Genomic DNA, 23,895 nt, shown 5'->3' with positions numbered 1-23,895 from the left:
TCTTCAAATCAGTTGACGGCTCTGTTGTTGTTGGGTTTTTTATGCATAGGGGGAATTCACACATGCAATTCTGAAATCACATTCTCGAAATGGGGCACCCTCCAGCATATAAACAGCAGGCATGTCAGAACAGATTGCATGTTTTCAAGTGGGACCTGCAGCAAAAATGATAGTGTGGAGTGCACTTTTTCAGTCTTCTAGTCAGCTAGCCATTCCCTCCTGTACCACACTCCATTCCGCCTTCTCCCCGCCCCCAGCTTTCTAGTGCCCCACCAACACTCATTCTGCATTCTGTGGCTGCTGACCATGCTCAGTCCTCATTGGGTTCATCCATCATTATCCCCCCCCCCGCCAATATTTTTGTAATTCTGAAGGCCTTGAGGCTTCCCTGTGCTTGCCGGGGTGTGGGTGTGGGTGGGTGGGTGTGGTTCCACATTGACTCTATATGCAGCGGCACTCACAACCCGAACATTGGAAATAGAAGGAATAGTATCCTGGTAGCCATTCTGGATACTAAACTAGCACAAGCAAACAAGACAAAACTAAACAAAAGGAACCAATGGTCTGCCTTGTTATACTTCCGCTTCCTGTCCTCCTAAAGATGAGTGCAATTGCTACCTTTTTTGGAACTGCGGTCAAAATCCCCAGTAATGTGAGCATGCCAGCACTGTTAGACTGGGGCAACTGTTCCAGCCCAGGGCCCATGTTCCTTTGCGGCAGACTTCTGACGGCCACATGAGTCAACAGTTTGAATTTTACCTCTGTACAGTAGGAAACTATCTGCACACGCACGCACATTCACACACCCAATGTCTCTATCCTTCGGGCCCCCTAGCAAGAGGCACAATCCCAGTTCAAGAACACGTTTCAGTCAGGCAAAAACACCTCAGGATGCAAAGCAGGGTCAGTGAGAGGGTGTGGCTTGGGGGAGGAGGTGTGGCTTAGAGAGAAAGAGGGTGTGGCCTAGCGAGAGTCCTGAGGGCCAGGCAGAGTGGCCTGGAGGGCTGCATTTGCTCCCCGGGCCTGAGTTTGTGCACCTTTGAGTTAGACCACCAGGTTCTGAAAAACAGGGTGTGGAGGAAGCCAAGGTGGGTTTGCTATTTTCTTTTATGTTTAATTATTATGTAGAGAGAGAGTGTGGGGCAGGGCAGATAAGAGTATGAATGGTGGCAGGGAATGGTGGCGAGAATATACGAGGAGGATGAGAGAGAAGTGGAAATAAATACTCACATTGCAAAAATAAACTAAAAATGAAGTGTGCCACATGCAGAGGCTAAATATGGGTTCTAGATCTGAGTCGGCTGGAGGCTAGGCCAGATGGCAGATCAAAGACCAATAGGATCAACCTTGACCACAGCTGAGAATGGCAAAGGCCCCAGATATGCACATCAGCCTTCAGCCTTTGCAAGCCAACAAAAGTAACATGACTAACGCAGCGCCTAGTTAGAACTCTGGCATGCGCCCCCACACGATCCAGTGGTGACCACCAGCTTCGAGGAATTCCTGGAGGAGAAGCCTGTTGATGGCTACCAGCCATGATGACTATGGGCTGCCTCCAATCTCAGATGCCTCTGAAGACTGGCTGCTGGGAAATCAAAGTAGGGGGAGCCACAGTGAGGTTCCCGGAAGAGGTATCTTGTTGGCCACTGAGAAAGAGATGCTTGACGGGTCCTCTTTTGGCCTGACCCAACTGCAGGGCTTATTTTCTTGGCCCTACCTGTCTGCACGTTGCTGATATAAGTAGTCTTTTGCGGCACATTAAAAAACCAAACCAACTCGTCATCTTCTAGTTTACAAAAGGTCCCCTGACTACGGCTAGCAGAAAAATCTATATGCCGCAGGTGACCAGGTGCAGAGCAGGCGACAAGCCAGAATTACTGAAGCGCATCCCAGCACTGGCAGGTTCACCTTCTGGCAAAATCCTTATCCCCTCTTGTGTTTTAACACTGCAGTGTAATATACCCAACAGGGCAAATGGGCCACTGCTCCACCAATCGCAGCCTGACCTCAGCCCGCCCTCTCCTGCCGGTTACCAATCAGGGAGTGGGTCTTGCCTGTAATTGGCTCTGGCTTCATCTGCTGACCATCTTCCTGCCTTCTTCCCCAGCAGTCTCAACAGGGCAGCACCCAGCACCACCCAGTCCGGATGCAATTAAATGCATTCTGGACAAAAAAAAAAACACCTTCCGATCTTCAAATCAAACCCAAACAGATAGATAAAACACCTCTTAGTTAGAGCCACAAGGCACTTATTTCCTAAAACGTCTTTTTCTTCTTCTTCCAGTAAGCAAAGAGCATTACAAAAGCAAGCACGCCCTCCCTGCCCAACACACAGCCTTGTTTCAGCTCCTGGGGAGTCGGGGAAAAGCCATAGCTCAGTGACAGTACTTGTGCTTTGCATGCAGAAGTTCCCGGGTTCAAACCTCCAGATAGGGTTTTAAATGTCCCTTGCCTGAAACCCTGGAGAAAGCTGCTGCCAGCCAGTGCAGACAATAGTGAGCTAGATGGACCAGTGGTCTGATTCAGTACAAGGCAGCTTCTGTGTTCCTATGATGTCCCAGTCTTGTGCTTTTAGGAAAGTCCCCCAAACAAGGGGGGCACCCTAATGACAACAGTTGTGTACTGAAGTCCCAATAACTCCCTCAGAGGCTTATCCGAGGCTCCTTAATGAGACCAAGTGATGGTGGTGATCAAGCCAGATGAGGAACGGTCGAAGGCATTGGGTATCTTTAGCCCAGAGATTATTAAGAGGTGACTATGATAGCTGTCTTCAGGTATTCAAAGGGGTGTCATGTGGGTGATGGAACAAACATGTTTCCTGTTGTTCCAGAGGGTAGGAAAAAGTCAATGGAACCAAATGAAAATTAAATGGATTGGGAATGAACGTTAGGAAGAATTTCCTGACCGGCTACAGTGGCTGGTGCCCATTGGAAGAGGTGGGGCAGAACACAAGGAGTCAACACAGTAGGTGGAGCCAGAGCAAGTGAAGAGTGTGGCCAACTTAATTATGGTTTTGTCTCCATCCACCACATGGCTGAGTTCTACAGGAGGCAAAAAGGATGGAGATGTCAGGCAGGGCCACCTCCTGGTCTGGTTGTAAATAAGAAAGCAGGCAAGTGGGAGCTGGCAAAAGGCAGGTTGAGGTTGCTGTGGCAGTTCCCCCTTTGCCCTAAAGGATCAGCTTCCACAGCTGACTTCAGTAAAAGCTCATGGAACAGACCACCTTGGGATTCCTGCCTCAGCATGCGGGTTGCCTGGACCAAACTTTCAAAAGCTGTCATATCCTGCACAGAAACTATGTATACAGTCCCCAAGGATAACACAGAAAAAGCTCATTTGCCTACATATGCTCATTCATTCCTATGCACCTTAAGAAGAGCCCTGCTGGATCAGGCCAAAGGCCCATCTGGGTCCAGCATCCTGCCAAAGGCCTTTACAACCACTGCATATGGTCATTCATTATACCCATTTTGCAGATGCAGGAGTGAATACCAAGTCAGGAGGGCTGGCAAAGGGCCAGATTTGAACTGCAGAGACTTCCCTGGTTCACAAACTGAGCCTTGGTGCAGCCTGTCCTCGTGCATGTTTACTCAGGAGTAAACCCGCTGCTTGAGTTCAAAGGGGCTTGCCTAGGATTGTGGCCTTCACGCTTAGCCATGCTGCCCTAGGAAAAGACTGCAGAAACATAGGAGCCTTCCTTATAGCAGGTGTGGCTGTTTGGCCATCCAGCCCAGCACTGCCTTCTCTGACTGGCAGTGACTCTCCAGTCTTTCCCATCACCTGCTACCCGGTCGCCACAGCAGCTGACAGTGCGGAGTGAACCTGGGGCCTCCCATAGGCAAAGTACATTGATCTACTTGGGTACCAGGCTGCCCAGGTTGTTACACCGCAGCACCATTAGCCATTTCCCCCTCCCGAAACACCTCCTTGCCGCCTTACCTGAGAAGCCAACATGTGCTGGGAGAGGTGGAAAGGGAAGGGGGTGGCTGTGCCAGCTGCCCCTTGCGAGGCAGAAAGACCTCCGTTCTCCAGGCTCCCTCCGCCTGCCACTGACGCCAGCAAGTGCCCCATGCCCATGGCAGAGAAGGCCCCGGGAGCCATGGCAAATTGTCCCGGGTGGATGAAGAAGGGCTGGCCGGTGCTCAGGGGGTTGAAGAACTGCTGGCCGTGGAGCCCCGAGAGCGCCAGGCTTTGCAGGTGCCCGGCGCTCAGGTGCGGAGGGCTGTCTGTCTGTACCATCAGCGGGGCAAAGGACTCCTTGCTGCCCCCCAGGGTGGCGCAATCCGGAGCCTCTTTCTTGGATCCTTCCTGCTGCTGCTGCTGTTGGGACGGCTGGGGTGGCTCTTTCCTGCGCCCCTCCACCTTGTCTTTCTCCAAGCCCAGGGGGCTGAAAATGCCCCCTTCGGCAGCGCTCTCTTTGGAGAGATCGCTGGCTTTGCCGGCTCTCTCTTTACTCCGCTCTTCGCCGCCTTGCAAACGGGGGCTGCTATGGGGGCTGCAGTTCCCAGGGTCTGGGCTTGTTCTCTTCCCTTCGGGGAGCTTCTCCAGCTCTTGGTCGCTGCCCTTGTCTTCTGCAAAAGGAGAGCGAAAATAAAATTAAAGAGGGCTCTTGTGCTGTTGGGTTGTTGTTTTTTACACCATTGGTTGCTTCCAAGATTCAATCACATACTAACTTAAGAGCAGCCTGCAGGATCAGGCCAATGGCCCAGCTAGACCAGAATCCTGTTCTCATAGTGGCCACCTCCGGGAATAATAATAATAATAATAATAATAATAATAAAAAAAAATTTATACACCACCCATCTGGCTGGGCTTCCCCAGACACTCTGTGTGGCTTCCAACAGAATGTTAAAATACAGTAATGCATTAAACATTAAAAGCTTCCCTAAACAGGGCTGCCTTCAGATGTCTTCTAAAAGTCTGGTAATAGTTGTTTGTCTGGTAGACAAAGAGGACATCTGGTGGGAGGGCGTTCCACAGGGCGGGCGCCACCACCGAGAAGGCCCTCTGCCTGGTTCCCTGTAACTTGGCTTCTCGAAGTAAGGGAACCGCCAGAAGGCCTTTGGCGCTAGACCTCAGTGTCCGGGTAGAACGATGGGGGTGGAGATGCTCCTTCAGATATACTGGACCGAGGCCGTTTAGGGCTTTAAAGGTCAGCACCAACACTGGGAGCCAATGCAGATCTCTCAGGACCCGTGTTATGTGGTCTCGGTGGCTGCCCCCAGTCACCAGTCTAGCTGCCGTATTCTGGATTAATTGTAGTTTCTGGGTCACCTTCAAAGGTAGCCCCATCTTCAAGCATGACCTGTGTACATTCATGCTCTCCCCCGCTGCAGTTTCCAGCAGCTGATATTATTCAGAAGCATTCCTGCTTCTGACAGTGGAGGCAGAACACATAGTCATCAGGGCTAGTAGCCAAAGAGAGCCTCAACCTCTAGGAACCCGTATAATCCTCTTTTAAAGCCATCCTAGTTGGTGGCCATGACTGCCTCCTGTTCTGTAGTTCTGTAGTTTAACTCTGCGCTGCATGAAGGACTTTCTTTATCTGTTCGGAATCTTCCAACATTCAGCTAAATTGGATTTCCATGATTTCAAGTTTTGAGAGAGAGAGAGAGAAACCTTTCTCTATCCACTTTCCCCATGTCATATATAATTTTATAAACTACTATCATGTCACCTCTTGCTCGACTTTTCTCCAAACTAAAAAAGTCCCCAACTTTCTAATGTCAAATTTGGATTGCGCACTTGGAGGGTCTTACACAGTAAACCTCCTCCCCCAACAGATCAGCCTTTTTCTTTTGCAAGAAGGAAAGTGATGAGCAGGGGAATGCACTGGAAAGTGTGTGACAAATGCAATGTTCTATCTAACCTCCCTGTGAACAAATCAGAATGAACCCTCATTAAATAGCAGGCATTGTCTCATTTCCCTGCAAACAAATCAAGATGGATACTCCATAAACGGGGTCATCTCGAAGTTCTCTTTGTCTATGCGTTGTCAAACAGAAGTGCACATTAACCAAATCTCTAGCAAGGGGATGTTGTTGTTGTTGTATTCAGAGAAGTAGGAAACCACTTAAGGTAAAGGTAAAGGGACCCCTGACCATTAGGTCCAGTTGTGACCGACTCTGGGGTTGTGGCGCTCATCTCGCTTTACTGGCTGAGGGAGCCGGCGTACAGCTTCCGGGTCATGTGGCCAGCATGACGAAGCCGCTTCTGGCGAACCAGAGCAGTGCACGGAAACGCCGTTTACCTTCCCACCGGAGCGGTACCTATTTATCTACTTCCACTTTGATGTGCTTTCAAACTGCTAGGTTGCCAGGAACTGGGACCGAGCAACGGGAGCTCACCCCATCGCGGGGATTCGAACCGCCGACCTTCTGATCGGCAAGTCCTAGGCTCTGTGGTTTAACCCACAGCGCCACCCGTGTCCCTTAAGAAACCACTTACAATGGAATAAGTCAGGGGTTGGGGAACTTCCACCCTGCGTGTCAAATATAGCCCCCAGACCCCCTCTTTGGTCCAACTGCACAACGTGAGTGAGACAGGGCTGCATTTGACCCAGAGGTTCCCCCTCCTTGGAGCATAGGATGACAGCCCAAGTCAGTTTAAAACAGAATGGACTGTAAGAGACAGAAACCTCACAACACATGACAGGAAGGGAAAGCCATATTGAGATGGGGATTCCTATTTGTTTATTCGATTCTTTTTAGATAGCCATCATTCTGCTATGGTCTGTGGACTGACGCAACGAACACTCTTCTGCTCTGTAATAAATGATCAACTAGCAGCGCAGCTGATTGACCTTCCAATTTGAGGTCGCTGCAGGAGACTGCAAAAAAAATATCACAAAAACCAACCCTCAAAGGAGTGGAGAAATATATACAGGTGAAGAAGAAAATGAAGTGTGCTTAGAGTCGCTGCCAGGGGGCGATAGAGAACAGGGTCATTCGCCCCAGCGACTGACCATTCTCGCCAGCAAAGCGATGGGGAGAAATTATATATACTGTGTATATATACCGCTCGTTCTCCATTGCGTAGGCATAATAAAACTGGCCGTTTCAATCATGTTAACACCTGGAGAGATCCACTTATCGTGCAACGTAAAAAAAGGAGGGGGGGAAAGGTTTCTTACTCCACTTTATTTAAAATCCATAATTTTGCACAAACAGTGAAGGGGCGCCTTCCTCTCGCCCTCTTTCCTTCCCCCAACTGGAAGAGAAATTCGATCTGTTTTGATGGGGGAAATTGCCCTTGTTGAAATGGGTAATTGGAAGAAAAATAAGATGTCAGAAGGATCGTATCTGTTGCTGGGAGTGGAGAGCAAGCGGGTAAGATGAACTGAAGAGGGAAAATATATAAAAACATCCTGTATCTGTTTATGGAATTGGAAATACACCGACCCACCAGATTCAATGGGGCTAATCCTGAACCTAAATGATGTTTACTTGGAAAGTGCCGTGATATCCATGAAAAATACTTCTAAAAATATGCATGCATATTATGCAGGCAACAAAGGAAAAGACTTCTTATTCGTCGTTGTGATCAAGCTGCAAATCCGTAACAAAAAAGATTTATCTGAATCTTGAAGTCTGAGGCAGCGAAATCCTAAATTTACTTCCCTAAACGCATGCCCCATTTAACTCTGCGGGAGTTACTTCTGAGTAGACAGGTAAAGGATTGCGTTGTTGAGTCTCTTGCCTTTTAAATCCAGTGGGTTCTATTTTGCAAATTTGATTTACAGGTTGTAAAACGGGGGGGGGGGGGGGATTGCAAGCTAAATCACAAAAAATGTAATGATGTTTTTCTTCTTTTCTTCCTCTCCCCTTTGAAAGCTCTCCAATTTTCTTTCTAAGCTAATATTTTTATTGGCTGGGAGTGAGGAAAGAGAGTTGAGTTGATGAGAAGCCCATCGAAGCAGACTCTTTCGATAGAAATAAAATCCAAAAATAAAAATAAAACCACTCTGGTTCTTAAATTAAGCTCAGCAATCTTGATAAGAAACTCCTCACTTTAGGATTTATATCTTAGATTAGATTGGTTGGGAAGGGGGAGGACAATGCCATACTCTGTTCAAATGAGGTTTACCCCCAGGGAAGTATATTCCTAGGTATAAAATGTTGATAGATTATTCCAATTAGATTTCAATATGCACCTTCCTGTGTTCCTAAATTATCATAGAATTGTAGGGCTGGAAGGGACCTCGAGGGTCATCTAGTCCAACCCGTTGTAATGCAGGAATCTCACCAAATCCTACATAGGTTTCAAGGGTGCCTATTCCACTGCAATTCTAAGCACACTTTCCTGAGGTGTAGTAAACCAGAGCCACTGGTTTTTATCCAGCTAAAAATGAATCCTGTCCATTCATTTCAATGGGTCTCCTCTGAGCATGGCTGACGCTGGACAGGTAGTACCACCCAAGATTTTCAAGGCCTTGACACGGCTTGGTGCTGAATTAACGCACACCCACGCACGTGCTGGTTAAAACGAGGCATCGCTCAGTGCGATCTGAAGCCCCAGTTCTGTTGCTGATTAAAAGAAAAATCATTCGATCTTTCGGATCGCCAAGTACAAGAAGGTAAAATAGCTGCCCTAACCCCACTCAGCAATGTGGGAATGATATTCACACTGGCAGTCTCACAAGCCTGTTGTGAAAAGATGTGTTAAGCGCTTTGAACTCGCTCAGAGTTCTTGATTTTGTTGTTAATCAATAGATACAACCCCATGGACACAAGGGCCTGCCTTCCAGTCCTCCACCTGTTTACTCAGAAGTAAACTTCCCATTGCATCCAGCCTGGAGAAAAATATAGCACTTTGAAAGGCCAGGAGCTCTTTATGTGGGATCATTTGGGGGAAGTCCCATTGAAGCCAGCAGAATTTACTTCTGAGTAAATCATGCCTGTGATCAGCCTGCAGAAAGCAACAACAAAGTCTTTTGTAGTTTCAGAAGGGAAAAAGAGCCCCCACGAAGTTCAACAGGACCACACCACACATTTAAAGCACATTGCTTCTCCCCCCAAAAAGAACAATCCTGGGAACCGTAGTTTCCCCCTAGCAGAGCAACAGCTCCTAGCACCCTGAGCAAACTATGGTTCTCACTCAAGATTTTTTATTTTTTATTAGGAAGGTATTCAGAAGCTTTTTACCTCTGCTGTTCCGGTGGAGCCTCAGGGGACTGGGAGTTGTGCCCAAGGGGGAGTGGAGCGACTCCCGGACAGGGGCCGGTTCACACGAAGACGCATCCGATTCGCCCCCATCCCGGTCTGCCTTGCACTGATCTTCGTACATCCGCAAAGAGGGGAGAGTGAGCTGTTTCCTTTCAGTGACAAAAAGCAGGCTTTAGTCTTAAGTTTGAAACAGATGGTCAGTGAGGTAGGTGCCCAGAGCCTCCTTCTCTGTCTCTGCCTTTTCGGTTTCGAGAGGAACAGCCGGAGAAAGGGATCATTGGCTATTCACTGGTAACTGCAGATACTGTATATATATATATATACCTGTAACCAAACCTAAACCCGTGGAACTGAGACAGCCACATATTTCTGCCCTGCTACTCTACTTTCCCTGGGTCACGTTTTTAGATTATTACATTTTTGGGGCAGAGACCTGGGCTCTGAGAAGTGGCAGGAATGCTGATGGCACTAATAAAAATACCGTAACAATATATTATTTAAAAAACACACACATTCATTGTTGCACCACCAATGCGCCTATGTTTATTCATGCTTGTTTCTGTTAACTGGACCATCAGTGTAATAACGAGCAAACTGATGGTGCAGTTTTTATTAGGATGGTTATTAATAATATTCTGATTACTATTGTGGCTTTGATAAATTATTATTTAATAACAGTAGTAGCAACAGTAATTGATAAATGGGCACACTGGTGGAACAACACATAAAATGCTACTGCTACTGAACTATCATGTAAATATTTGTAGGTTAAGGTGCAGGTCACAATCCCACAGATGTTTGCTTGGAAGTAAGTCCAGTGTGCTTAGTGGGGATCCTTTGCAGCAAGGGCTTTTCAGACTGCAGCCTCGAAAGGCAACTCAAAGGCAGGCAAACTTGGTGCCCTACAGAAGTTGCAGCCAGCATGACCAATGAATGGTCAGGAGTTAAGGGTGTTCCAAAACATCTGCAGGTCAACACCTAAGAGGGGAGTTGGAGGAGGAGGACAAGGAGGAAAGAAAAGGGGTGGGTGGGTGTCCTGCTTTTTTTAAAATCCCCAGACTTGATTAGTATTCATACATACCTTTTTTCTCTCCTGCCATTCCCGGTATCTCGAAATCCTTTTGCAAAGGGGTTGTTATCGATTTTCAGTTGGGTGATCTGAAAAATTAAAGGACAAACCTCTTTTAATTCAAGCATGGCACCTAATGGACACTCTCCCCTCCCCAAACAAAGCTGTGTCACTTTAGCTCCTGGAAATTCCCTGGCCACCCTGCTCTCCCCCCCCCCCCCTGCTAGGTGCTGGACACCTATTCTTAATACGGTACACGTTATATCCCTCCCCCTCCGTTTAAGGGAAGAAAATTTGGAAGTCGGATTTTAAAAACAATAACCAAAAGCACTCTGACGATTCCTCCAGATATTAGCAATTTAAAAGCACTTGGAATAAATCGGGATGAGGGAGAGAGGGGAGGGGAAATGGAAAACATCACCATATCCTTTGTGCCAGAACTCCCATCTTGTTCCTTTACTAAAAAGCCAGCCCCGTAAAATTCGGTGGGGTTTACTTCCAAGTAACCGCTTGCATGCCGTGGCAGCTTCATAGCGCAATGCTAGCCAAGCTCCCGCAGAAGTAAACAGGGATACTTGGAGGGTCTGAAAGTCACGCTACTCCAGAGTAGCCATGGATAGGAAAATCGGGGGGGGGGGAGGTCAAGCTGTCTTTGGACTACAACTCCCATCATCCATAGCCAGTGGATGATGGGAGTTGTAGTCCAGCATCTGGAGGAACACAGAGTCCCCCTCCCTGATTTTGGATAATCAGTTTTTAGTTGCGTCTGCAACCCCCCCCCAAAAAAAAACCCCAAAAACAAAACCACATGCACACACACTCCCCCTTTCCAATTCAACCCAGAAAGCATCTCATCCGCTCACTTTTATAGATCAGCTCCGAATCCCCTCCGGTTTAAAACACACCGCAGGCTTTATTAAAAACGATGTTGAGGTTTTGCCTGAATTATTCATCGGGGTTTAATGATAGGAAGCTGCTCGGCTCCCCGGCCCCAGTTTCTCACGGCCCCCAAGAGGGAAGGTGGCGACGAAAACACGGCCAGGCTGTTTAAACGCTATTCTTATCTGGTCTCGGGGAAAGGAGCGCACGCCAGGAGTATTTTTTTTTATGGGCTCTGGCGACTGGCTACAGGAGACCCCTCAATTATTCATGGCTTGGTAATATGTCCCGCAGATACCGCATTTTAAAAATGGATGCGCAATTTTCTTGTATTTTCCCCTCCCGATACACACACAGACATCTCTCACTCTTTCCACCGTTTCACAGGAGATTATTGTTTACATTTTTAGATATTAGCCTGCTGATTACTTTTAAGTCCCTACACACACATCCCCCCAAAAATGGCAGGATCAGACGCCCATCTTATTTATCCATTATTTGCATTATTTGCATTATATATTTATTTATTTGTCCTCTAACTTTTATTGTTATTATTTATTAAATTTAATTTTAAAAATTGCCATAGCAACTCAAAGCGACTTATAATTTTTTTTAGCAAAAAAACACATCCATACATTAAAACTACCACACACCACACACCATCCCACCCATGCCAAAGGCTGTAGATATTTAAAAGCCAAAGTCCTGGTTAAAAAGGAACATATTTTTTCCTGGTACCTAAAGATATGCAATGAGGGCACCAGGCAAGCTTCCCCGGGGAGAGCATTTCACAAGCAGGGAGCCACCACTGAAAAGGCCACAGAAGTAGTAATACAAAAAAAATGTTCTCAAGGCCAGGAATGGGGATCATTTGCATATTCTGGTGGACCCCAGCTCCCATCAGGCCCTGCTGCCAGCATGTCCAATGGTCAGGGGGTAATGGGAGCTGGAGCCCACAAACATCTGGAATGCCACAGGTTCCCCGTCCTGTGGGGGCACATGATATTTGAATCTAGAGTCTGGGAATTATCTCAATGCACCCCTCATTTTTCCTCAGAGGAAAGGCGCTCCAGCCCGATGTTCCATTTGCATTGCTCTGTTTCTCCCCTTTTCTCCAGCGTGAGTCTGCCCCCTTCCAAAGTGCTCCGTAGATTTATATATATAGAGAAGGCGCCTCAGCCAGGACTCCAAGCCGCAACGCCAACCAGAAATCCACCTTTCTAGGACTCAGGGAAGGTCTAAGAACATCATTCAGCAACTTTCCTCTGTCCTGAAATTAAGCCCTACCCGTTTCGATCGGAATTTACTTTGAGGTAAGGGGCACAATCACCGCATCTGCAGAATGGGAAACTGAGGCAGAACAACTGAGTCCACATCTCTTCAGTCTTGTCTACCCTGACTGGCAGCAGCTCTCCCTCCAGGGTTTCAGACAGTGAGTCTTTGCCCCTGCCCTACCTTGCTATTTTTGCAGTTTTGGGGTGGGAGTCATTTGCACACCAGCAAATTAAGTTTGTGCAATTATGGATGAGGTGAAGCTCTTGCCTAACAAATGTGCTCCCTCCCCCATTTGCTTTAACAGCAATCAGTTTGCCCCTCATGTGCCCCCCCCTTCTTTAATATCCCTCTGATGAAGAGCTCTGGTGGACTCCAAAGCTTGCTCGCTGCTTCGCACCATTTTGGTTGCTCATCATAAAGGGAACTTTGGGAGTTTAACCCAGGGGTCAGCAAACTTTTTCAGCAGGGGGCCGGTCCACTGTCCCTCAGACCTTGTGGGGGGCCGGACTATATTTTGAAGTGGGGAAAAGGAACGAATTCCTATGCCCCACAAATAACCCAGAGATGCATTTTAAATAAAAGCACACATTCTACTCATGTAAAAACACCAGGCAGACCCCACAAATAACCCAGAGATGCATTTTAAATAAAAAGACACATTCTACTCATCTAAAAACACGCTGATTCCTAGACCGTCTGTGGGTCGGATTTAGAAGGCGATTGGGCCAGATCTGGCCCCCAGGCCTTAGTTTTCCTATGCATGGTTTAACCCTTAGTTGCATGCTAATGTAACCTGACCCCTTCCCCCTGTTTAAGTTTATGTGGTGGGGTTTTTCTTTCCATGCAGAGACCGTTGGCAGAGACATCATCCCTGCAGTGAGGTAAATGTTGTGAGGTAGGTGAGGAACTACATGTAAACCTCAGGGTGGTTTTGAAGCAGATCAATGAAGATTTCAAACTCCCCCGCTCCCAGCCTAAATTATATTCCTAAAATGAAGGGAAAGGGCTGTGGGTCAGCGGTAGGTTCATTCCTCAATGGCATCTTCAGGTAAGGCTACGAGAGGCTTCCTGCTTTAAATCCTGGAAAGCCATTGCCAGTCACTGAGCTACAGGGTCCAGTGGTTTGATTCACTATAAGGCAGCTCCCATGTTCCTAGGTGGGAGAGAGCTGCCTGAGGAGTTAACCAGGAACACATTATTGTATGGGAGGACCATTAGCTCTAGTACATAAAACAAATGTCCTTGGCTCGGAATTATTTAACTTTAAAGCGCTTTCCTTTTTCAACCCGGCTCTGGACGGTGGATCTCAGGGTTGTAATAAAAACGCAAAGTAGATCCCGCAAGCCTGACATCTGCTATACCTCTAAACATCAAATGCTAGGCGTTTTTTATTTCTCCAGCTCTCCCATTCTCTCTCTCTCTCTCTCTCTCTCTCTCTCTCTCTCTCTCTCACACACACACACACACACAGCTGGTCCCACCCACTGCCTTGCAGGATTAATTGACAGCCAGCGCTGAGCACCCTGGTGGGCCTGTTTGCCTCGTAAAGTTTATGGCAAAGTTCATAATCGATTAACGATTGCTCAAAAGCAGGCCCCCATTGAGGAGAGCGACCTGAGGCGGAATAACAGGCCCAGGCTCTCTCTAGCAAGGGGCTGAGCTGGGAAGGGAGAGGCGGGAAGAAGAAGAAGCTCTATCTCGGGACAAAAACTGGTGTCCTTGCCTCCATTCCGAATAAAGACACCAAAACCAGTTAAGCAGAAATGGGCCTGTTTGCTTGTTCCCTGCTAGGGCCCTAGCTCAGTGATGGAGCATCTGCTTTTCATGCAGAAAGCCTGTCCAGGTAGGCCTGAACTTGTCCCCTACCTGAAACTGTTGCGATGGTACTTAGAAAAATGAGCCAGTGCTCTGACTCAGTTTAAGGGACATTCCTAAATCTAGTTTCTGTGATTCGGTTTTAGAACTGCAGTTTGAGAAGCTGACTGAGGAACTGAAGTGGCTTAAGAAGAGACTGCATAGAGAGAGAGTCTCACCCCCTCCCTCCACATACAACCCCCACCCCACATACATCAGATCCTATGTGTGTTTACTCAGGAGTATGTCCTACAGGTTGCAATGAGGCCTCCTTTTTGGAAGGGTGGTGAGAAAGGTGGAATATCACCATCAGAGTAATGTGTGGCTATGTAATTCTTTGTCTTAAAAAATGGGATCTATCAAGGCACGTACGGAAGAGGTAGGGGGTTGCAACATTTCCTCCTTTGTTTTGGACCAGTTATTCCCTCCGCCCCCACTCCCCCCCCAAAAAAAAGAAGAAATCTGTAATCCTACAATCTTATTAGCCACTTAGTGAATTAGTGCAATGTTTCAAACACAGAATCATAGAATTGTAGAGTTGGGAGGTATAAAGAAGAAATAAATTAACTTATGGAAAGCAGGGGGGCGTTATCTTTATAATTCATGTGAATTTGAACTGTAAGCTCCTAGAGGGCAGAGAGCTGTCTTCTTCTTTTTTAAGCTTGTGCATCTGCTGAATAATTGAATGCATCAGTGGAGTTTTAAACCCAGTCTTTTCTCTAGGAAAATGTGACTGACATACAGTATGTGATTTTCCCTCTCTGCCCCACACATGTTATTGTCCCTGTGTGGTAGACTTTGAGGCTGATAGAGATTGCTCACTAGCTACAAGGCTAAGAGGAAATTTAATCCCTGCTCTCCAGCTTCAGATCATGAAGCAATAACTGGATCGCCATAAATTGTAAGGGTCCGAATGGGGTCCGTAAGGTGGTGGCAGCATAGGAACATGTCGTGAATTATTTTGACTTTAAAAGAATGGGAGGGGGAACAAATTAATGGAAGGCAAGTCTATTCCGAATGCTAGCAAAATAAAACCTCCAGATGCAATGGCAGTCTATCTGTGTCTCTTACCTTGTCGTTTTGATAAGCAGTCACTGCTATGAAGTCCGTTTCGGGAAACACATAAGTTCGAAAAGTGCTGTAGGGTAACTTGAGAATGTCATTGGCCCGAACTATATGGAATCTCGGTTGATATTTATGCATCGAATTAAGGATGGTCTATATTTCAGAGAAAGGCAGGGGGGAGAGAGAGAGAAGAAGCGGTTAAAATCCAGGCAACAAACAAAACAAATATATTTGGCAAATTTACTCTATTTTTTTATATATATATTAGGTGATTTTTTTAAAAAAACACACACACCATATCACCCTTTTCCTCTTCCCAATTGATATTTATACATATATTTATACAGAAAGTCACATTTGGAGACAAGCTAAAGGGTGGTGGCAATGGAGACGCAGGCAGACTGCAGTCCTATAACAAAGGAGCAAAAAAAGCAGCCTTGATCCATTTAGCTCAGTATTGTCCACACTGACCGGCAGCAGCTCTCCAGGGTTTCAGGCAGGAAACTCTCCCATCCCTATCTGGGGAGGCCGATAGTTGAACCCGAGATCTTCTACATGCAATGCAGATGCTCTAGCACTTAGCCAAAGCCTTCACTCTGGAACCCCCAGCTTGGAAAATGAATCCTGCATTCTGAGCCCACTTACTCCTGCAAGGCTTACTCCTGCAAGGCTTCCCTTCCACATAAACTCTCATAGGCTCAGGCAAGCAATCCCAGTAAAACAAAAAGCAGTGAATTAGGTTACCTAGATTTTCTACCATAATCTTATCCTGGAATTTTGTTGTTCTCCCTTTTTTTTGCAGGAGGTGGGGAAGTATAACAACAACACTATCAATTCACAGAAAGGCTTAAGATTTTGACTGCTGGTTCACTTTAAAACAAAAGTGCCTAAGGTTCAGGAGAAAGAACTGATCATGTTTTAAAAGACAAAGTGTGTTTTGTATATGCTATTTTACACTTTGTGGGTTTATGTACGCTGCACACTTTCGGAAGTTGCCATGGCCTGATGCAAGACAAAAGAGCAAAGGTGTTGAATGTAATGGGTCTTCATAAATGTAAAATATACTCCTGTGCATTTGATGCGGAAATAAATATTCCAGGCTTCAGCAGCATTTACACCCAAAGCGAAGGCTGCAATCCTATTCACAGTTACCTGGGAATATGCCCCTCTGAACTCAATGGGGCTTACTTCTGAGTATACATTTATATGACTGTGGTATAAAAGTGTGCTGAGTCTCAAACCTGTTTAAATTTGTATATGTGTGTGTGTGTTTTGCTATAAGTCCAGCAAAAGAGACATAATTATTTGCAACACTATTCTACAGCTGTTTTTAAATAGAGTTTGATACCAGATGAAACACACACACATAATTGTAAGGCAAATTTGTTTTCCCCCCCCAAAAAAGGCCAATTCAGTCGCTTGACAAATAGATAATATTATTGGAAGGAAATATAGGTTATTTTAGCAGGACATTCAAAGCGAGTCAGTTGGGTTTGCGTTTTGTCCACACACAGAAATGTCCAGCAGTCCCACAAATAAAACAAAGGGGGGAAAATAAAATAGCTATTTTTCTTTCAGCACTAATAATGGTAACGATAATAAGATAATAATAAAGGGCAGGTAAACTAATGAAGTAAACCCTTTCAGACCCCATTTAATTAAATGGGAGAATTTTAAGCACAAACGTCATACTGACGCCATGAAACTCAATGGTGGGACATAGAAATATTTTGTTATCTCTGGATCGTGTCTGAAGTGGGGAGGTATTCAAAGAGCAAGTGCCAAGCATGTCCATTTTTCCTGGCACCCCCAGCATCTGGGTGGTATACATATTTACTTAGAAGTAAGTCCCAGGAAACTAAACAAAATAAAATAACTTAAGAGTATTCCTACATACGTTTGACAACTTCAGCTCCATTGTATTCGGTGGCCTAACTCCCATGGCAGTGAGCATAGGGTGCTGTCTTTACTCCTGAGTAAACTGAGTAGGTTGCCTCTCTAGTTTTAAACGAAGTTTACTTCCATGTAAGGGTGTAATTATTTCAGCAGTTTCAAAGGAGTAGATCCTATTTTGCTCTTTGGACACCTAGAAGCACGGGATTGCATCCAGCTAAATGCTACCGGAGCTTATAATGTCCATTAATTCCAATGGGTCTACTCTGAGAATGACTAACGTTGGCTACAACCTTTGGTTAGGAACCTACTTAACGGTGACAGGTGACTAACCTCTCTCCCCCCACACACCTCAAACGTATTGCCAAAGGTACTGCCATAAATATCCTCCCCTTTTCAATTCATTTAAACTCGGAACAAGTTTGGAAATCCGACAGGAAATTCTATAATTTTCATAAACAAATTCATCTGGAATTATCCGGGCAGATTTCGTGACTGGGTTGCAGCTGAAATGAGTCGCTTCACTTGGAAATCACAAACCAGCGCGTTGAGCTGGGGGGCGGGAAGTACCTCGGTTTCCGAGTAATGAACTTCCCCAGGACACGTGCCCAGGATCAGACCCTGTGTCCGGGTTCTTTGCAATGGAACGTTCGGGATGGGGAATAACTTGAATTCCGGTCAAAGGGGGGGAAACCCAGAAGACGGTTGTGTGTGTGAAAGGGAAACGAATCGAACTCTAACGATCCTTTTCTCCCATGGATTGGGGGGGGGGGCTTAGAAGCAAGTACGTTGACGCTTTCAACAGGTACATTTACACTCTCCTGCTGTCTACACCCCATAAGGCACACCCCCTATTCCCAGAAGATCCTGGGAACTGTAGTTCGCCGCACACACAGCTACCAAGCCCAGCACCCTTAACAAACTACAGCTCCCAAGTTTCTTTGGCGTTGTGCCTTTAGATGTGTGGTGTGCGCGCGGCAGCAGAACCTTGCAGATTTTTTTATTCTCTTTTCTTTTTCTACAAAAATACTACTATCAACACTCGTACTTGGGAGTAAGCTCCATTTTACTCATTGGGGCTTGCTTCCGAATAAACCACATGGGTTGCCAAATAGCGAAGAGCCTCATGGTCGAATATTTGGGTGGACTTCAAAACTAATAGACGATATATATATATTGTATATAAATATATGGAAAAACCATTAAGAGAAATTCAGCCAGTCTCAACTAATTACCGTCCAAATTACATTGACCAGGTCGCTTTATATCAATTGCTCCTTCCTCAGCGTCCATATATTAAAATATTTAACGACAAGGGGAAATAGGAATTCTTAGAAGGATTATAGATTCATCCCAATTCCCAAGCACGTTTCAAATGCCCCATTTATCCGAGAAGGGAATGCGCTCCCCTTTTGGATATGTCAGGCTTTCCAATAGGATTACTCAGAAGGAAGACCCCGATGTCGTGAGGGTAGCTTCTGCCTCTGCTAGGACGTGCTTTTACTTGGAAGTAAACATCGTTTATTAGGATGGACCTACTTCCAAACGATCTCTATCATCCAAGGGCCCAAGGCACATTTAATTTACTTCCGCGGGACTTAATTCGGAGGAAAGAATCGCGCAGCCACTCTGAGGCTCAAGATGCCCAACGCCCCGATCCAAACAGCAGCAAAATGTCTCTCAAGGTAGTAGGATAAATTATTACAGTCAATGGGACCAAAGCGCTTTGTCAGGAAGGCAGCAACCAAGCCTAATTCGAGGGACACGCTCCACGCAAAGGGTGCAAGCCCACCTAGGGCATGTTTCCTCGGAAGTAAGTGGGCCCAGGAGTCCAGCAGAAACCCTTTTGAAACTCGAGAAGACCCCAAGAGAGAGTGGGAGACCGCTCAGGGCGGTTCTAACCACCACTACTCAGAAGTAAGTCCTATTGAATTCATTGGGGGCTTGCTCCCAGGAAGCAGGCGTTAGGATAGCAGCCTACAAACTGTGTAGCCTTGGACCCACTTCCTTGGAAGTAAGCGCCATTGGAGATCCTACACTGGGATTTACTCCCCAGCAGGCAGGGAACTGCAGAGAGTTGCGGTTTGCTCCTGAAATTAATGGAGACTTCCGATGTCTTCGACGCTGCGTCTGGAATCCCCTAATCACACGCACACATGTTCAGGATCGGAGGAGATAGATGCCACTTCCATGGGTATCCTTACTCGGAAGTAAGCCCTGGTGAATTCATCGTGGCTTATTCCCCACCCCCCAAAAAAGTCAGGTTATACATAACCGCCGCCTTAAAACGGCCAGTTCTCCAGCGCGGGATGCAGAAGGGTGGTAATTCGGATTAAATGCTGTGCGGAACAAACCTTAAACGAACCCGTCTATTCCTTGGAGGAATGATAATGGCATGCAGCTTTCTTACACGAAGATATTCTCATACACACCAATATTTTGACTGATACAGCACTTAAAATGGGGACGCCAGTTAATTCGCTTGATCTGAGCATTCCTCGTCGGAGGCGTCTCTTGCAAATGGGATATATTTTTTTTTTAATTCTCTGGCCTCCACTTCCAGTCTGGAGTTCTGGCGTTGGGACTGATTTACCTGGCCTTATAATGTTCTCCAGACCATACTTATAACCCCAGCAAAGCGCAAGCCAACTCGGGAGTCAATCCTGCTGAGTGAATTGGGGGCTTTTTGTTTCGTTTTTGTTTCTGAGTAAACGGGATGGGGATTTGGTGGAGCGTCTGAATTACAAACAGCACAAATCCGGGGATCAAATTGGAGGTACCTGAGGGTCAAATATACGGCCTGATCCAGAAGCCAGTGACCCGGGAGAGTTGGGATTCCTGAGGAATCCAAGCAGCTATATCCATAAGACTTATAGGACTTTACAGAGTTAGGCACCCCTTAAACCCACTCATTCTGGGGACACTAATAATCCATACAGTTACATTAAGCAGAGTTAGGCACCTCTAAAACCCACTGCTTTTGGGGGGGGGGACTGTTAAACTGGAGCTGTTACATACTGAAAAAATAGTAGCTGCATTAAATTCGAGGAGTCTTTCTATCTTAGCAGTGCACAGACTCCTAGGCAAGCAGCCCCGGTGCGTTCAGTGCGTTTACTCCCAGGTAAGCGTGCACAGGACTGCGCCCTAAATAAACTGCTTACATGGTATTATATCCTAAGCTATAATAAGGGAAAATCTGCCCCCTCCTTTAAGCATCCTAAACACGTTAGCCATAAATCCTAGTTGATGTCCGTGGTTATTTGGGAGTGGGGGGTGTATGTCCCACCTCCTTGTGGGCTTGCAAACCTTACTTGGAAGTAAACCCCGCCACAACCGAAGCCGGTAGGATCGGATTCACTCCAGAATCAAAGGGTTGGAAGCAAGGTGTGTGAACGTGCTGGGAAGGGATAGCAGTAAAAACCCCTTTAAAAAAAAAATCCTAGGAAGTCTCACTGTGTCTTACTCCTGAGTAAATATGCACGGCGTTGCTTCCCAAGGTAACGATGCTGGAGAGGGCACAGCTCCCTTATTTGGGTCGAAGTCACTTAAAATTAACCGCCCCCCCCCCAGGACTGGGCTGCGATCCTTGACATTATCAACTTGAAAGCGAATTCAACAAGAGGAAACTGGATTAGCGTTCGAACAAAAACAGAATGCAGGATCCATCGGTTCGTTTATTTTTTAATCGTCATCATCATCATTATTATTAAGAGAAGAATTATTATGCTAGTGGAAGTGGTCTTTCCTTTACATTTTAGAGCTGGCGTCGTGAACCTTTAGGTTTCAATGTTAAAAGCTGAGTTGTGCTTGAAATTAAATAATTTCTAACCTCCCCCTTCCTCTTAAAAAGTAGCTGGGTGTCCGACCCCACAATAAAACAAAGATCCTTGACTGGGCTTAGTTATTTAAGGTAATTCTGCCCATTCTTAGTTTCCACCAATGGACCTTTTTTTACTTAAGGCGTTTTAAGAAAGACCCCTCCGCGTCCTTCTCCCACCCCCCAACAAAGTACCAATAATATCTGGGCACAATTCAGCCCCGCAGAAGCACCTTAAAACCTGCAGTCCTACTAGGCGCAGTTGCCCATTTTAACGAGCGGCCTTTCCTTCCGAGTAAGCCCACCTAGGCTCGGTCTGCACACCCCATTAATTTCGCGGGGAGAGACACGGCAAAATAGAGGTCTTAAACATGGGCTTAAAACTTTCTCGCTGGTGAAGTTAACCCCTGGGCTTTAAACACACACAAACGCTTCACTTCTGTTAGATCGGGGCCTTCTCTCTATCTGAGCTGGGCTCAAGGTCTTTTTTCTACAATTAAAGGTGAAATTGACCACCTCTGCAAATCATTAGATTTGTTACTGTTAAAAAAACCCAAAAAACTTTCACTTTCCTGCCTGCTAAGCGCGCTCCCCCCTCCCGCCCCCTTTGTTCAATGCAAAGAGCGCAACTTATTGGATTCCGCAATGCTGGATCGCAATGCTGCACAAAACTGCAGCGCGCTTTTTCAATACGCGATGGTGGGGTGGTTGCGTTTATATTTAACAGGCGTGTGCCAGCAAATCATTGAGAAACACACACACACGCAACACACACTAGATCCGCAAATTCTGCTGCGGAAATGGCGTGACCTACAGGTAAGACTACTGCGAAATAAATAGAAGGCACAAAATCTATCAACAGCTATTATTAAATATATAAAAGCACCACGCTCATTTGGACTGTGGGCTCTGAATTGTTCCTGTAGGAACTATGGCAGCGTACTAAAATTGTGCCAAGATTATAGGGGGCGGACAACCACATCAGTGCAAGTTAAGCTCGCCTTTTTAAGACATCCTGGTGTTTAGCAAGGGATATTTAAGAAGGCGCTGAGTTCGCCAAACCTAGAAAGGCATTGAAAGTGCGTGTGTACAACGCAGAGAGAGACTAGGGCCCATTGAAGACTGGGGGGCGGCGCCGGCGGAGGAAACTCTCTCTCTCTCTCTCTTTAAGGCAGCAGAATTGTTTTTTGATCCCACACCGCACGTATACGCAGCATCGTGTACATTATCGATTATAGCGTTTGTTTTCCTGGGGGTGGTGATTGGGGGAGAGCAGCGCAGCCCCCACGTACCTCAATTCCTTCCCTAAGGCTCCATTGAAGACCAGGGCAGCTACTTCCGAATCAATAGGGAAAGGAATCGAACTAGCCTGTTGATCCCCCTATTTTCCGGATCCTGAAGGAGAACGAACTAGTCTGTTCATCTAAGAACACACCTGTAAAAACTAAACATGCCTCCCCCACGCCACAAAAAACCCTTCTAAGTAACCTTTTAATTTGACTTTAAAGAAAGGTCATTCATCACCCAACAAATGACCTCAAGATTTATTGAAATAATCCCTGCATTTCTTCTTTTCTGTTTCCTCCACGCACACGCCAAAGTTAAGGGATATTAATTTTATATATAACACTCAAACACACACAAAACATATAGATATATATAAATTACAATTATCTCCTTTGCACTTTTTGCAAAATTATGGAGAAGTGATGAAAAGTACTATATTCTGCTCAACGGGGGGGAAATAATTACTGGCGTACATTTTAGAGTAATCCAGGATCAAACCCTATTTTCCAGTTTTGAAAAGATCTACTGGAATCCATTCACACTGGCGCACGCACACCCCCAAGCATTTTAAGTAAAAGGTTTTTTTCAAGCCCCTTCTGCCAATTTTAAGGCAAATAAAAGAAGCGGAGTTTAAATTGCCTTAAAAATAAAGGTGATTATTTTATAGGATAAAAATATTTCCTGTTAATTCACTTTAGCTGTCTTGCCAAAAAAAAGGGGGGGGGACTTTATAGGTTTTAATAAATAACAAGCAAACCAGCCCCTGCGGTGAAAAAATGATAAGAAATGTTAATGGCAGCTCACAGCATAATCCTATGCGTGCCTTCTCAAAAGTAAACCCCGTTGAATTCAATGGGATTGACCTCCATGAATTATTGCCTCAGCCTTCGCTGAACTGAAGGCACTAACTAACCGCTCACCCTGGAAGAAATGTTGCTTATGCAGGTCATTGTTTTCTTCAGGCTTACCTGGGAGTAAGCTCCACTGAACGCACCAGAATGCCTTCCCAGTAAACCGACCTGCCACCGCACTGTTAGCAAGCAAGCGCCCATCTCCCCTCCCGACGTTACTTGTGTTTACTCTAAATTAAGCCCGGTTGATCTCAGTTAAGCTTACTTCCCTGGCAAATCTGGATAGGATTGCAACGTTGACTGGAGGTCCCGATGGGAAGGCGAGCGGGGAAATCAATGGGATTTCCTTCCCAAGTTAACATATCTCTTCGCATACACAATGCGGCTGTAAATCCGCAAGGCTATGATGCGCATTTAAATCCGCATTGCAATCGATGAGAATTTACTTCCAAGTCAACCGTGTACAAGCGTGTAGGATACGCTCTCCAGCGCGGATTTTCCGCCCATTATCCCACCCCACCCCTGACCCCAGAAGGAGACAACCTCTGGCAGGGGTGTAGGTTGTTACGAATTTTAAACTCCTGATAAGGAGGTATGATTTATTAGCTATGGGTCATAGAAGCCCCCTTCATTAGCATCAGGTGTGGGGGGAAGCACCCTGCAGATTTATATCGGATAAATTTATTTAAAAGTGTACGGTTTTTCAGGTTAGAGGTTGAAAATTCTTAAGACGGGGACCAA

At 46.1% G+C, this 23,895-nt stretch overlaps 1 protein-coding gene across 1 annotated transcript in view; it reads right to left on the bottom strand.

Annotated features, from left to right (window-relative positions):
• The window catches only part of TBX2 (T-box transcription factor 2), a 34,205-nt gene that overhangs the window by 4,986 nt on the left and 5,324 nt on the right, over window positions 1-23,895 (bottom strand). The window contains exons 3-6 of the mRNA XM_081844138.1: window positions 15,313-15,459; window positions 10,246-10,322; window positions 9,144-9,313; window positions 3,940-4,571 (exon numbers count right to left, since the gene is read on the bottom strand). Coding sequence (XP_081700264.1) covers window positions 3,940-4,571; window positions 9,144-9,313; window positions 10,246-10,322; window positions 15,313-15,459 — 1,026 coding nt within the window. The remainder of the gene's footprint in view (window positions 1-3,939; window positions 4,572-9,143; window positions 9,314-10,245; window positions 10,323-15,312; window positions 15,460-23,895) is intronic.

This window comes from Podarcis erhardii, assembly GCF_964252035.2.
Source record: "Podarcis erhardii genome assembly, chromosome: 16".
Classification (NCBI taxonomy): Eukaryota; Metazoa; Chordata; class Lepidosauria; order Squamata; family Lacertidae; genus Podarcis; species Podarcis erhardii.
This window is presented reverse-complemented; position numbering and strand designations above follow the sequence as displayed.